The 16,651-nt window shown below is 44.0% G+C and overlaps 1 protein-coding gene across 3 annotated transcripts in view; it reads left to right on the top strand.

Annotated features, from left to right (window-relative positions):
• Positions 1 to 7,305: 7,305 nt before the first annotated feature.
• LOC147631883 (uncharacterized) overlaps positions 7,306 to 16,651 on the top strand; it is a 59,444-nt gene continuing 50,098 nt past the window's right edge. For 2 of the 3 annotated variants that reach the window (XR_015267364.1, XM_086808445.1), the window contains exon 1: positions 7,306 to 7,648. Coding sequence is in view for 2 of the 3 variants with exons in the window: in XM_086808445.1 (XP_086664571.1) it covers positions 7,638 to 7,648 (11 nt within the window). In the remaining variant the exon portion in view is untranslated. The remainder of the gene's footprint in view (positions 7,649 to 16,651) is intronic. The other variant, XM_086808446.1, reaches the window with a different exon arrangement.

Genomic DNA, 16,651 nt, shown 5'->3' with positions numbered 1-16,651 from the left:
TGTAGCCTTCCTCTTCTTGGTGGGTGTGAGTAACACTGTGTCTGAGGAGATCTCTAATGCCCTTGGTGTAGCTATCGTGATGAGACAGTGGGAGAGTCAGAGAGCTGTGTATGTCCATTATCACTTACATAGCTTTCAGGGCTAATGATGGCGTATGGAATGTGTATTGGTTCTTTTGAGTGTGGCACTCTTTTGTCATCATCATCAAAGAATTCGGAGGCAATGGCTTGAAAGGTTTTGTCCTTGTTATGAGCCTCCTTGGATTGTGGAACAGATTGGTTCTTTCCCCGGTCTTCCCTTGAGTAAAGTGGGTCTAGCCTCTGTGTTGGCATCCTCTCTAATAGTGGGGCTACGAGAGGTGCCACATCCATTTGTGCTTGGCATGCTCTTACCAGTTCATGGGCTACTTCTAGCCTACTTTTTTCCTCAATCAGATTGGGGTATTTTTCCAGCTTCTTAGGTAGGTTGTTAGGGGCTATGATTAGTTTGTCCTAGTCCCTATCGAGCATAGGATTCACTTCTCTCTTTGAAGAGGATGAAGAGATGCTAGAAAATTGATGTCAGAATCTATATCCTCGCCTAACCCCTCTTGAATTGTCACGTGGTCTTCCCCTTGTCCTAAATTCTTGGATCTTCATCTTTTGGTCTTACGGGTGACTCTAGCATGTTCCAAAACTTTGTTGGTGGTAGGAATTGGGATGGTTTTTGTGCCCTTTGATTAGGGGAAGATGTAGCTTGTCTAGCTTCATGATGTACACCGGCTCTCCTCCTATTTAGTATTCTAGTCCCCACTTGTAACAGCCCATCCTTGATGCTTAGAAAAGTTAAGGCTTGTACTTGGTTTATTCTCTTGGGGTAGATGTGGGATGGATTCTCTTTATGGGCAATCCTTGTATATGTGGTCAATACCACAACCTTTGCAAAGTGGTACTAGTGTTGTGGGTTGGTTATGTTGTGTGGCTACCATAGCCTTCTTGATGGGACACTCTTCCATCCGGTGTGGTCCTTTGTAATGATAGCATTGTAGTGGCATATGGGATTCTAAGGCATTGATGTCCCTCCCCCTATTGGATAGTTATATAAATAGGGTAGACACTTGCCATCTTGAACATAATGACTTAGGATTTGACTTGGGAGACTCTGACCCTTTGGAGTTTTAGGTAGTTAGCATCCCCCCTATTCCCTCTTCCTCCCCCTCAAGGATTTTTTGTCAAGGTTAATTGGTTCATGGGGAATCACCTCAAGAATGGGTGGTTGCTGTGGGTAACACTGGAGGTAGGAGGGTAAACTTTGGGACTCCTCTTTGAGGCATGTACTACCCCGAGTGAGGTGCATTTGTAAGCATGGGCCTTGTCGGTGGTGCAAGTAAAGAGCTGGTACTATTGGTGGTTATATCCTCTGAGGTTGACCCTTATAGCAAAGGATAATGTCATAGTTTCCTGCCTTTATATAGCAAAGGAAAATGTCATAGTTTCCTACCCTTATATAGTATGCACACTAGATTCCTCCTTGTCTTGGTCTTATACACACTAGATTCTTCCTTGTCTTGGTCTTATGCACACTAGATTCCTCCTTGTCTTGGTCTTAGGTGGGGGTATTTTGTGCTTGTGTGGTTAGCACAAAATATTGAATACTAGAACAACTCACGTCTAGGGTATAGATATGGTTGACCTATGTTGTCTTTCCTTATCCCAACCTTCCATTGTTGCTACATGAGCACGGTCTCTAGGTCTTTTATGACCAGTGCAGCATGTGGCTCTTTTCCTTTGTCACTGATCTTTAAAGGCAATGCGACTAACAGATGCTTCAAATGGGGTTCCTTTAGGGAGATTCCTTGAAAAAGATCACATGAAGTTATCATCAAACTCTATGGCACTTCTATAGCATGGCTCAAAGTTTTTATTATTATTTTGAGTACAAGGCGTTATGCAAGATTGAATCAAGGATAGTTTTTAGCCGTTTTTATCATTTTTTATCGTTTTTATCATTATATTCATTTATGGGAAGAATATTATTTGACTTTTCCTTAGTGAGAATATTGTGCAAATTTTTCCTGTCAGACTTATGAATGTGCGTTCCTACTTGCGAATGTGCATTCACAGGCCTAGTTGAGCATGTACGCTAGCAAACCATAGAGCAATTTGTTGTGTTTTGGTAAAAAAAAGTGGATTTGCACTTCAACCAGTTTATGTCGATACTCCAAATGCAAAGAATAGCAAGGGAGTCCTAAGCAAAGATGCTTCCCCCCCAACAATGCCAAAGATGTTCACCGATTTGAGAAAACGTAAGCCTTGCAAGATAGGGAGAAGGAGAGGAAGAATGCAACGGTCTTACTAGTTTGCACCTCATGTCACCCTTGTAGAGTAACCCTCTCTTATGTGGAGAGCTAGGGTCCTCGACCTTGCCTCCTTTGTTATCACCACAAAGGAGCTTTGCAATTGAGAGAGAGAGAGAGAGAGAGAGAGAGAGAGAGAGAGAGAGAGAGAGAGAGATGGAAAGCTCAACATCTACTTCAATGCTACGATGAGTGAGAGCAAGAGGAATAAGAGAACATGCATCTACAACATCACTCACCCACATAATCCCTAAGCATGCATGTAACAAAGAAGAAGTAAACACATACAAGAAACTTCAATCACAAGAGCAAGAGGCTCAAACTCAATTGTTAGAATGGGATTATGTCTTTTAATTTCCTACTCTAAGTATACATTATTGGCATTACACAAGTTGTAAGCTCAGTTTTAACTATCGTCGGGGTTAAACAAGTTGTAAGCTCGGAGATTTCCCATAATCATTTTACATGAAGTGCGTTGCATGGTAAAAAAATCTATGGCTCAAAGGTGTTGCCATGCATTCAGGATAATGTTAGCCAATGTGGTTAACAAGCACCATTGGCGAGGATTGTTGCGACTTCACAACTCTTACAAACTACTGAAAGTGTAGCATTGGTATCACCATTGTTGAGGATTGTTGTTTTGCGACTTCCCAACTCTTAAAAACTATTGAAAGTGTTGCTTTGAACCTTTATAGATCCTACACCTCTTAATTTTAGGCCAAGATTCACATGCTCCTCTTAATGTTCTTTTGAATGGCTACACACCAATCTTGATAAGGTTTTCAAGTACTCAAGACCCCAGCCATGCGTTTCATTTCTCGCTCCCACATTAAGCCAATATATTTTTCTAACCATATTACCTCAACAAATGACCAGGATAAAAGTCTTTACATTAATATATAGAAGAAAATGATATTTGAATTTAGGATTATGAATAATAATAATATTTTTCTATTAGTTTAATTCCCTTTTTTGCAACAAGTAATTTGCCTTATATTTCGATCATCGAAGGTCGAATTAGGTGAGGAGTTTTACATCATCCCCCCCTTAGATGAACCAAAATTTCCTCATCTTAGATAATTAGGGTAGCTTTATTGGAACTCTACTTAAAACATCCATGTTGTGTCCAATTAATGAGAGGGTTTCTTTTGTTGATAACCCGGCTTCACTTTAATCGTCAAGATTGCTTCAAGCTCTAACAGTCGAGCTCACTTTGACTGGAGGATGGAAGCATTACTGGTGTCCTCAAGAAAATGGGATGGATTGGAAAGATATCTTTTAAGTAAGCTAACATGAAAAACATTATAGGTCTTCTATAAATCCTAGGTGTGCCCGACTATAGGGATATCGGGAGTTTTCCTTCCCTTAAATATCATTCTTCAAATCTTGTTCCATTGGAATATAAAGCCTATCATTGAAGTAAAGGCCACCGTTTCTTGAACTTATAGCCCTTCACATGATCTTATTTGGATTTGCAGTCGTTTGTCATAATCCTAAGAAGAGGTTGGAAAAATCGATTATGATGAATGAGAGTGAATTTCAGAATGAAGTAACAACAATAAGATACATTATCAAGAAGTGAATTTCAGAATGAAGTAACAACAATAAGATAAACCTTATGTCTCAACCCGTCTGTTGCATTTTCCTTCCCAAGGTTGTAGTGTATCATCTCAAAATCATATTCTTGTAATGTTTGCATCCATCTACCTTAACACATATTAAAGTATGCTTATGTGAAGATCCCACTGATTTGTCATCACTAATTTAAACTTTCAAGAAAGCAAGTAGTGCCTCCACATCTTTAATCATGAAAAATGGCTAGAAGCTCCAAATCATGAGTGGCATAATTATTTTCATAGGGCTTCAACTTCCTAGATTCATAGGTCACTAGACATCCTTTTTGTATAAGCACACTACCAATGGCAAATTTTCTTGTATCAGTAACCACAAGGAAGGGTTTATTCAATTTGGTTTAGCTTAAGTACTAGAGAAGTTGCCATGGGCCACTTTCTATTTTTCAAAACTCTACTTACATTCATCTATCCACTTAAAAGGTAATTTTTTGAGTGAAGTGGTCACGGCTTCAACTATTTTGACATAATCTCAAATGAAGATTCGATACCAACCTATGAGGCTAAGAAATCCATGACCTCTTTGAGAGACTTGTCCAATCTAACACTATCTCCACCTTAGTGGGATGAGTTAATAGACCTTCACCAGATATTACAAATCCTAAATACTTGATTTTCTTTATAAAGAAGGTACATTTCTTCTCCTTGCGAGAGTTCACATTCTCTCGCAAGATCTTGTTTTTCATACTCCTGCTTGTTCTTTGAATAGATCAATATATCATCAAAAAATACTAAGACATAATCATCAAGCTACTTTGTGGATATGTCAATCATAAGCCAATTAAAGTGGCAAGGGCCCTGGTAAACCTAAACAGCATGATTGTAAACTCCTAATTACCATATCTCATATTGAAGGTTGTCTTAGGAATGTCTTCTCCTTTGATCCTAATCTACAACAAACTTGGTCTCTCCTTACATGTTTTTCATACTCCTGTTTGTTCTTTGAATAGATCAATATATCATCAAAAAATACTAAGACATAATCATCAAGCTACTTTGTGGATATGTCAATCATAAGCCAATTAAAGTGGCAAGGGCATTGGTAAACCTAAACAGCATGATTGTAAACTCCTAATTACCATATCTCATATTGAAGGTTGTCTTAGGAATGTCTTCTCCTTTGATCCTTTCCTTCTTCTTCAATTCCAGGCTTAGGGTTTTGAGTGAGAGGATGTCTCCCTCTAGTTCAGACCGTGGTACTCATGTTTCTCTATTACCCTATATAAGATATTTAAATGTCATCTTCACAAAGTAAAATTACTTCACATATGACATTCTATTTAATACCTTCGTAAAAAAGAGGCCCTAAGAGACTTTACAGGTAATCTCATTTATTTCTCAAGAAGTCTTATTACATCATAAGCCATGACCTTAGGCTGAAACCTCAAAGAGTCAAAAAAGGTGGCCTTGAATTCTAATATAATAAGGCATTATTATGTGAGTCTCATCTATTCTTGATGATTCACTCCAAAGAGAGAGAATACTTTACTTTACGGTCATATGAAAATTTGTTTCATGGAAGGTAAATGCTAGGAAAATTTGCCCTTTAAATGTATTCATCCAAGGGCCAAGGTTCCTCTTTAGAAATAGTGTATCTTTCCACCAATTCTAACCTCTCAAGGATCATGCACATTGTTAAGTTCTCTTGGACATGGAGATGGTGTGACCGATGTCCACAGTGACAATATACTTATTTGACCCTCGATCCCTTCTGGTTCAAACCTATGTGTCGGGGTAGTCACTCTTTAGAAATGTATGATATCAAGTGAGTTAATTGACGAGATATTTTTAAATCGTGCCATATACAGTGTATACAAGGGGTATATTTATAGGTTTCCTTTGTAGTATTTATACATAGGGGGTGTAAAAATTATGGAAGGATACATGTGTATACATACATTAGACCCTTTTATAAGGACTTTGTATATAATGTAAAAAGGGGTTTATATAGGGGTTTGAATATGCGTGATATAGACATCTCTTGAAGAGACCGTCTCAGGACCTATGTACACACTAGTAACATACTTATACGACCCTCAATCCCTTCTAGTTTGCCACATAAAGTGATGACTCAAGAGTTAAAGATGTCTCATCACATACGGTTGTTGGAAAACTAATCCCTAACCTGATGAGGTACTTTGGTGAGGTTGAAGGGATAACGTTTTCATTGGCAAAGGTGATCCTATCTTGCCTTTCATTTAATTTAGAGATGCCAGAAAAAAAGATGGCCATTTCCTACAGCATTAAGAAAAATTTATTGAGCCATATGTGAGAGGTCTTTACAATTCTAGAATTTACTTATCTAAGGTCTGTGGTCTATTCTAAAGTCTTTATGAAACTTGACAACTTTGATACTAGATGTGAGGACCCCCTTCTTAATGGGAGTGCAACCCCCCTTGGGGCTACCTTCTACTTAGACTCTTTGCTTAATTATAATAGTCTTTGTACAATGGGAATTGTAACACTTTTAATTATTCAACTCTCCATTCAAGGAGATGGGAATGAAAACTTAGCATTGAATAGTATTACAATTGATTCCATTACATGACTAATTTTACAATAATATACTTGAAAATAAAGATCTCTAATGCATAAGTAACGATGCAGATCTATGAACTTGTTGATATATTTAGAGGAAAGCACCAGGAAAAATCTATGGTCCACTCGACCTCCCACTTTTCCTCCAAGTTAGGTCGCTTAGTCTTTGGTGTGGTCGAGCTCTCTAGATTCTGCTTCTTCTAGCAATCCTGAAACATCTATCCTTGGCCACCTAGGCACTCTCGTGTCGGATTTCAACTCTTCTCCATGCATGTGCGACCATCCCTTGTGGGCAAAGCAAGGGTTAGCTACTCCATTATCTTTGCCTTATCTCTTGTAACCATGAATGGAGTCCTCCTTAGTTATCTCTTCAAGATGGGCTTATATAGACATCCAACACAACCTACTATTACCAAAGTATAGAAGTTCATCTAAATTTCTTGAATCTATATGTATATGTATATGTATGTATACACACATATACATACATACATACATACATATATATATATATATGCATACTACATACATACATATATATATATATATGCATACTACATACATACATGCGCGCATATGTACATTTCTTTAATGTTGAGAGCTTGCAAATTACATGTTTACATGGTTAATCTCTTACTAATTGAGGGTATCCATATGAAAAAAAGGTAGCAAAGAGGTTGAAGCTACACTCAAGTAGTAGTCAAGTGGATTGCACAAGATCCCAATTGGTAGTGTGTGCAATCACACTAAACCTTCCAATCGAGTGGAATTTTATGACTAATATGCATAAAAGCTTGCCAAATTGTGCTGAAGTCGAAAGGCAAATTAGATGCTCCAGCCTGGTGCATATAAGGCACGTTCGACTCAAGAAGGAAGCCTTCAGGCCTTTACAGATAAGCCCTGTGAGAGTTTGTTGATAGCAACCTTGCCCGTCTACAGCCCGCACGTGTGGTGCTGTACAGCGCCTGAGCGACTATTTCGATCTACTAGAAAGATTGTAGACTTTATTAAGCACTTTTTTGCACTAAGGCCCGGCTCAAAGGTTATGGTTCCAATTCAAATCAGATAATGAACCCATTGCGGTCTTGCTCGGCAGCGGCGTAAGCGAAGGAAGCTTAGCAGGCTGGTTCAAAATGTTCAAAAAGTAGGTGCTCTCTCTTCATGTGTGTGTGTGTGTGTGTTGTGTGCGCGCGTGTGGGCTTCTTCTCCAGAACCTATCATCATTTCCTTGTCAAAATTGGAGGGTAATTATTTATTTTACTCACACTGGTAGCCTCTTATAGACTCACGATGGGGCTAATGCATGTGACCTCCCCTTTCTTACCTTGGAACAGTGGGGAGGGCTATCATCCCTGATGTGCACTGCTTAGATGAACATTAGGATCAATTGCAATTGGTGAGACTAGATTTGGTTCTTGGAGAGGTGATCAGACCTTCAAAACACGTGTGGAGGTGATCAGAGCTTAGAAAAGAGTACTTGGCTAATGACATGGATTAGATCTGGACGGATTGGTTGGAGGGAGATCTGTAAGCTTTCATAACACCACTGGAAAACTGAGACAGACTCACCCGGTGTGCACCTAGTATACATTTTTACACATCGAATCCTCATTTCACTCTAGGCCTATGTCCTTTTGGTTTAGTAGAACAAGCTGTAGGTGAGAAGAAAGCTCGTGAGGAAAAAACTTGCAATGTTTGAGGGACGGAGTTTTAGACCAAGCAAACACATGTGGAGTTGACCACGGGTCAGTTTGGATTACTACAAAAGCGGTTTTTCTCCAAAAATTGATTTCAGGGACAAAGGCAGTCATCTCAAAAGTGGGGTTGGGCTACTTCAACAAATCGATCTTGTGACGCTGTCTTTCTTTTAGGTAGATAGAGGATTTCAGGGCACGTAAGCTTTTTGGGACTTTGGACTAGTGATTGAACAAAAGGAGGTGCCATTATTTGTTTTTGCAAAGTTAGAAAACATTCGGATTCTGGAGTTGATGGCAACATCAATGCAAACCTTAGTTTTCAAGTTCACCACATTGATGAATGATGAGGTGGGTATAGACTAGAAGTTTTGAAAAGATCACAAGTGTGTCTGAAGGGCAGAACGCTTGACACCATCACTGGGGCCGGAAAGCCGCCCCCCCCGGCCTCGATACAATTTGTATTTCGTGGGGTATTTATATGTATAGGTGTTCAAGGGCCTCAAGGTCAGATTTCTCCATAATATGGAGTGAATACAACTGAAACAATAAGGTTTCTATCGATGAAGAATCGGTTGTCGGAGTAGACCAAATCATAGGCAGTTTCCCACCTTCACTGGGTGAACACCCACCCCTCACTGGTCTTCCGGGACCGTGCACCCCGTACTAACATCTGGCAAGGTGAAGCACCGCGGAGGGAGTGATACCTGGTGCTCCCAAGTAAGCTTTGCTCCCAGTTTCCCTTAAACCCCATTGACCTTCATTGGCTCCTCTGAATGTGAGGGCGCGGTCAGGGTACTCACGAGGAAAGATCACCATCCTAGTAGTCTTCCATGGCGAGGGAAACTGGTGGTGATGATTGCCTACACAAGACTTGGAGAAACAACATTTAAATTTAATCTTATTTGAATTTGAATTACAGAAACAAGTACGTGATTGAGATTCAAATTAGGATCTAAGGGAGAGAAGACTGTCTCCTCTAATGCGGTCCTGGTTCGTGCAGACAGCAGTAGGAGGACAGTTGGAAGAAGAGGCGGGGGCAGCAGCAACAACCAGTCCTGTTGGGCATAGTAGACAAAGGCGGCTATAGTCCTAAAGGCGAGTACAGAAGCAACAGCCGGCAGGTACTGATGGCGGGTACAGGGACAGCAGCCGGCAGATTTGATGGCGGGTACAGGAGTAGCAGCCGGCAGATCTGATGGCGGGTACAGGAGCAGCAGCCGACAGATGAAAACCAATAGCATTGTTTCCAATCCAATCAGGTGACGTCCTCTTTCCACCAACCATCTCCATATAGCCATCCACGTGCAATCCTTAGTCTAAATATTATTAGGCCTTAAGCAATGGTTAACCCTTGGGCATTCACATTGAAAGGTGTCCAGTCATAATATTAAATATGTGCGAACACCCAATCTTATATATATTAAGGTTTACACTATTTTATAGATTTTACATTAGGCCAAAAAGGCAATACTTACCACCTGTTCACATGCCACACCAACTCGTCAGCAAACAGCACACCCACGGTACACTGGGGGCGTCCCCGTCCAATGTATTGGCACGTCATAGCAGGCAAACACACGAAAACAAGTCATGCGAAAAGAAGTTTATGCATGCAAACATGAATGCATGTGTACATGTAATGGACGAAATCTTCCTTTCATGAAACTTGTACAAGAATTTCTTGTCGGGCACAAAACTGGCGCAACAGAATATGAGAACCTTGGCCTTCCTATGGAGTGACAGTGCCATAGGCAAGATGCAGTACAAACATGGGTCCTTCCATGGAGTGACAATCCCATGGACAAGACACCGTTCTGGCCATACACGGGTGGCATGATATAGCTCCCCCCGTCCATATGACACGATCTTGGTCACACGGGTGGCACAAGATTGGCTCCCGTCCATGTGAAAGTAACTGGCCCCTTTCACATGGGACACCGTCTTGGCCTCATGTGAACAATGGAACAATACTCGCAACATTAAAACTGAAAATGACAAACAACACTTGACATCATCACTGGGGCCGGAACCCCTTCACTCCCCCCCCTCAATACAGTTTGTATTTCTTGGAGTATTTATATGTACAAGTGTTCAAGGGCCCCAAGGCCAGATTTCTCCATAACATGGAGTGAATACAACTGAAAAAATAAGGTTTCTAGTGATGAAGAATCGGTTGTCGGAGTAGACCAAATCACAGGCAGTTTTCCACCTTCACTGGGTGAACACCTGTCCCTCACTGGTCTTCCAGGACCGTGCACCAACAGGCACACCCGTACTAACATCTGGCAGGGTGAAGCACCGCGGAGGGAGTGATACCTAGTGCCCCAAGTAAGCTTTGCTCCCAGTTTTCCTCAAACCCCATTGACCTTCATTGGCTCCTCTGAATGTGAGGGCACGGTAAGGTACTCACGGGGAAAGATCACCATCCCAATAGTCTTCCATGGCGAGGGAAACCGGTGGTGATGATTGTCTACACAAGACTTGGAGAAACAACATTTAAATTTAATCTTATCTGAATTGGAATTACAGAAATAAGTACCTGATTGAGATTCAAATTAGGATCTAAGGGAGAGGAGACTGTCCCCGTTAATGCGGTCCTGGTTGGTGCAGACAGCAGTAGGAGGACAGTCGAAAGAAGAGGCGGGGGCAGTAGCAGCAAGCAGTCTTGTCGGGCATAGTAGACAAAAGCGGCTACAGTCTTGAAGGCGGGTACAGAAGCGACAGCCGGTAGGTACAAGGGCATAGTAGACAAAAGCGGCTACAGTCTTGAAGGCGGTACAGAAGCAACAGCTGGTAGGTACTGATGAATCATGACCGGTACAAGGGCATCAGCTGGCAGGTACTGATGGCGGGTATAGGGACAACAGCCGGCAGATCTGATGGCGGGTACAGGGGCAACAGCCCACCTCCATATAGCCATCCACGTGCTGGAGGAAATTTTTCCTTAAGCAATGGTTAACCCCTAGGGCACCCACATTGAAAGGTGTCCAGTCATAATTTAAAATATGTGCGAACATCCAACCTTATAAATATTAAGGTTTACACTATTTTATCGATTTTACATTTGAAAAAGGCAATACTTACCACCTGTTCACATGCCACACCAACTCGTCAGCAAACAGCACACCCATGGTACACTGGGGACGTCCCCGTCGAGTGTACTAGCACGTCATAACAGGTAAACACACCAAAACAAGTCATGCAAAAACAAGTTTATGCATGCAAACATGAATGCATGTGCGCATGTAATGGATGAAATCTCCCTTGCATGAAATTTGTACAAGTTTTCTTGTTGGGCACAAAACTGGCGCGACAGAATGTGAGAACCCTAGCCTTCCTATGGAGTGAGGGTCCCATAGGCAAGATGCAGTACAAATACGGGTACTTCCATGGAGTGACAATCCCATGGACAAGACACTGTCCTAGCCATACATGGGTGGCATGATATAGCTCCCGTCCATATGACACGATCTTGGTCACGCGGGTGGCACAAGACTGGCTCCCGTCCATGTAACACAAAGTAATTGGCCCCTCTCACATGAGACACCGGTCTGGCCTCATGTGAACATGGCACAAATCTGGCCGCTCTATGGAGTGATATTCCCATAGGAGTGGCACCAAAAAATGGAGATGGACCAAATGGTGACATCCCCCCCGGCTTCTAAAGAGTTGACATCAACTGAAAGGCCTCAAGATACGCTTGCAAAAGTTGTGGGTAATCAACGAAGTAATTCTCATCTACCCACTTTGCATCAATGGGTAAATAATTTTTAAACTTCACAAGGTATCTCCTGGAAAGCTTTCTTGTTGGTAGCATTCTCTCCTAGTGAAACACAATCTGCTCTGGCTGGAGGATCTCCTCAAGCTCATCAACCTCGGGCAGATCTTCTGTGACGAGCTCGTCAGGATCTGGCCCGACATACTTCTGCAAAAGACTCACATGAAAGGCATTGTGAATCTTCCGATGACCGGGTAAAGCAAGCTTGTAAGCTACTTCATTGATTTTTTCAATCACCTTGAGGGGTCCATAATACCGAGTAGAAAGTTTAGGGTATGATCCCTCTCGTCTTGGCCTCTTCCGAAGCCTAGCTTTCTCAAATTTCAGCAATACCCTATCACCGTCCTTGACTTGCATGTCCCTTCTATGCTTGTCGTCTTGAGAGCGTGCAATGGCTGTCCGGACCTGAGCAAAGGCGACATCTGTCTCACCAATTGGTCCACCCGTGCTTTCTTATCATGTATGTACATTGGACCGGATATCATGGGGAATATGCTGCATCAAAGGCACTTGCTTTTATCGCCCAGTTTGATATTGCTTTCAGTGATGAGGATTTCAATAAGAAATCCATGATCCGGCATGTAAGCATTTTCATGAAAGGCACTGCTGCCCATTGGTGGCTCACGGAGAAGCTCTCACCGAATCCTGTTAGATCGTGGGAAGAGTTCAAGGAGAGGTTCTATGCTCAATTCTTGCCTCCCAATGCATTGAATGAGATAACAATGAAGTGGGATTAGGTGAAGCAAAATGAGGGGGAATCGGTAAATGCATATGTACAAAAGTTTTGGAAAGTGCTTTTGGAGGTGTCTCCATTTATGCATGTCACCGACGCGGAAAGGAAGAGAAGGTTTCAATGGGGATTGCAACCCGTGTACAAAGCGGGACTACAAATGTATCTGTCAGAATATGCAGCGGAAATGATATCCAAACTTGGGTAGACAAGAGCAAGTAGACTGCAGAAAATAATCAGCACAAGAAACACTGAGAGATGTGTGTAAACTCTTCTCTATACACAAGATCCCGGAGATAACTGAATGAGAAAGTGGAGGAGGATGGGGGGGAATATATACAAGCCCATGAGAGCAGTCGGCCAGCTCTGGAAGAGGCCCACGACTCACAAAATGTCCACGACTGCTGAAAAACAGCAGTCGGCCAGCATCTGGTCCCCACATCTGCATAGATCAAGTCGGCCAGCACTCAGATAGCCCACGACTGCTACAGATGCAGTCGGCCAGCCTCAGAGTGGTCTTGGCATCACCTGGCAGCCCTCCAGCCACTAGGAAAAAATGGGAAAAATAGGGAAAAAATACGGGGAGTGTGGAAAAATGATATACGGGCGGGCACACCCACAACAGAGGCCCTGGTGTATACAAATAGACAGGAGATGACTTCTAACACCCCCTCTCAGCTCCTGGCTGTGTAACCAACCCCAGGGAGCTGGAGTGCCGCCTGAGCGTAGCCTGAGGTAGAGACTTCGTGAAGAGGTCCGCCGCATTGTCCTCCGTCGAACAATAAAGTAGCAAGATGTCACCCGCCAAGATCTTCTCACGAACAAAGTGATACTGTATCTCTATATGCTTGGTCCGGGCATGGAAAACCGGGTTCCGAGCAATAGCTATACAACTCTGGTTATCACACTGGATGACTGTGGGCTCCCTCTGTGGAAACCCCATCTCGCCAAGCAGCCTCCGCAGCCATACAACCTCACAAGCAGCACCACAAGCAGCCCGATACTCTGCCTCTGTGGAAGAAAGGGCAATAGTCGGCTGCTTCTTGCTGCTCCAAGAAACCGCTCCTGAGCCGAGGGTAAAAGTGTATCCTGAAGTAGATCTCCTCGTGTCTGGATCGCCTCCCCAATCTGAGTCACTCCAACCTTGGAGCTTGACTCCATTCCCTCCTGTGTAAAAGAGTCCCAGATCCTTCGTACTCTGCAGATACCGCAAGATCCGCAATCCTGCGTCCCAATGAGTCTTCAATGGCGTCTGCATAAAAGAGCTCAACAGCCCCACGGAGAAGCTCAAGTCCAATCTGGTGTTCAGCAACCAGATCAATGAACCAACCAGCTTCCGATACTGCGAGGCATCAACTGGCTCACAAGGATCTGTAACGGTTAACTTTGTGTTCGGGTCCATCGGCGAAGTAATAGGCTTGCAGTTCTCCATCCCAAAGGCCTCAAGCAACTCATGAACATACCGCTGCTGAGAGACGAAAAACCCCCTCTGGGTCTGCCAGATCTCCAATCCCAAGAAGAAGTGGAGTAAGCCTAAGTCGGTCATCTCAAACTCCTTTGACAAGGCAGCCTTCGTCACTTCAATGTGCTCCACATGACCGCCAGTGAGAATGAGATCATCCACATAAAGGATGATGAGTGTGACCATGCCGCGTTCCCGGAAGAGATACAGGTTCGGATCTGCAACCGATCTCTGGAATCCAGTCCGAATAAAGAAGGAATCAATCTTCTGATTCCAAGCCCGCGGAGCCTGCTTAAGACCATACAAGGCCTTACGTAACCTGTAAACCATCCCTTCCGATCCTGGAACAATGAAGCCTGGAGGCTGCTCAACGTACACCTCCTCCTGCAGGTCACCATTAAGGAACGCCGATTTTACATCCATCTGGTACACGGGCCACCTTTGAGAAGAAGCAAGGGCAAGAACGGTCCGAATCGTGGTCATCCGCGCTGTCGGTGCAAAGGTATCCTCGTAGTCGATGCCTGGCCGCTGAGCATAACCCTTAGCCACGAGCCTGGCTTTGTGTTTGTCCACCGACCCATCAGCTGCGTACTTGGTCTTAAAGACCCATTTGACACCAATGACTGACCGCTTCGACGGCCTCGGTACCAACTGCCAAGTGTTGTTCTTCTCGATGGCGTCAAGTTCCACCTGCATGGCTTCCCTCCAAGTATCCTGTGAAAGGGCTTCCTTTACGGAAGTGGGCTCTTTATCCCGCATGATACGAGACATAAGAGCATAGTTCACCTGAAGAAGCTCCGCCGTGTTGCTTTTATCTCGAACTCGATGTGATCTTCGAGGGCCGTCCTCTGTGGTCCATTCGGAGGGTAGCTCCGTGACACCTGACTCCCGAAGGGTGTCCATCAACCACCTAGGTACTCGAACAGATCGTGGAGCCTCCTGTGGTCGCGGGGGCTCAACTCCGGCTGCGGGTCCAACCTCCTGTGATGACTGAGGTGGATCAACTGGAGTGGTAGACTGGGAATCATCATCAGACTCTGGATCTCCAAGAAGTGGCGGCTCCTCGACAGTGGATGCTGGAACATGCTCGTCAAAGACCACATCCCGGCTGACAACAATCTCATTCCTCTCTGGATCATACAACCTGTATCCCTTGGAAAGAGAGTTATACCCCACAAATACCAGCTTGCGGGACTTGGAGTCAAGCTTCCCCCTCTGCTTCTTCGGAATATGTACATACGCGTCACTCCCAAAGACACGGAAGTGCGAGACATCGGGTTTCCTGCCAAAATATGCCTCAAATGGAGTCATATGGGGTACAGAAGTCGTCGGAGAGCGGTTAATGGTATGGACAGCTGTCGCCACAGCCTCACCCCACAGTGGACGAGGAAGATCTCGATGCTCCAGCATGGTCCTCGCCATCTCCACCACAGTCCTGTTCTTACGTTCAACAACTCCATTCTCCGAAGGCGATCCGGTATTGGCCAATTCCCTCTTGATGCCATGATCTGCACAAAACCGAAAGAATACAGTTGAGGAGAATTCCCCTCCTTTGTCAGCCCTGAGAGTCTTGACCTGAAATCCAGACTCTTTCTCCACCATCACGTGCCAATCCTTGAACCGAGCAAAAGCCTGGTCCTTCTGTGAAAGAAAGTAGACCCACGTGAATCTGGTACAATCATCAACAAGCAGCATGAAGTAGAGAGATCCTCCCAAGGATGGTTTCTGCTGTGGTCCACACAAGTCAGTGTGAATCAACTCCAAAGGTTTCGAAGCCCGCCTGGAAGCCTGCTTCGGAAAGGATTCCCTGTGCTGCTTACCACGTATGCAAGAACTACAGCGTCCTTGCCTACTACCAACATCTGGCAAGCCAACCACCATCTGGTCCCGGAAGGCGCGCCGCAAAGCATCCACATTCAAGTGGCCAAAACGAAAGTGCCACAAGTCTCCGACCTGAGAGCCTGTTAGTGAGGAGAGTGCAGAGAGTTTGTAGATACCGTTCTCCACACCGCCTTCCCAAACAACTTTGCCTGTCTCACGGTCCCTTAGAGCAACTGAATGCTCCTCAAATTCCACCCGAAAGCCAGTCTTGCATACCTCATGCACTGACAAAAGATGAAAGCCCAGAGCAGGGACGTAAAGAACACGGGAAGCATGCTTGCCCCCCTTGCCGTCGGGAATGATCTCCATCCGGCCCTCACTATGAATCGGAATAGTGGAGTTATCACCAATAAAGATACGACCTGACTGCCGCTTCAGATCCAAGAAGAAGTCACGATGTGCCTGGAAGCACCACTGTCGAGAATCCATTCCCGAGTATCCTTTGCGGTGAAGCCAGCTGCCTCCTCGCTTGAAGACGATGAATCATCGGAGTCCACCATCTCCAAATGCACAAATGCCGGAGTCTTCGCAGCTGAGGCTGAGGACTCAGCACTCTTCCCTGTCCGCTTAGGGCACTTCCTCCAGTAGTGGCCTTTCTC

This window comes from Cibotium barometz, chromosome 14 (assembly GCF_041138505.1).
Source record: "Cibotium barometz isolate CiBa-2024 chromosome 14, ASM4113850v1, whole genome shotgun sequence".
Taxonomy (NCBI): domain Eukaryota; kingdom Viridiplantae; phylum Streptophyta; class Polypodiopsida; order Cyatheales; family Cibotiaceae; genus Cibotium; species Cibotium barometz.
Note: the sequence above shows the minus strand (reverse complement) of the source record. Positions and strands in the feature narration are given on the sequence as shown.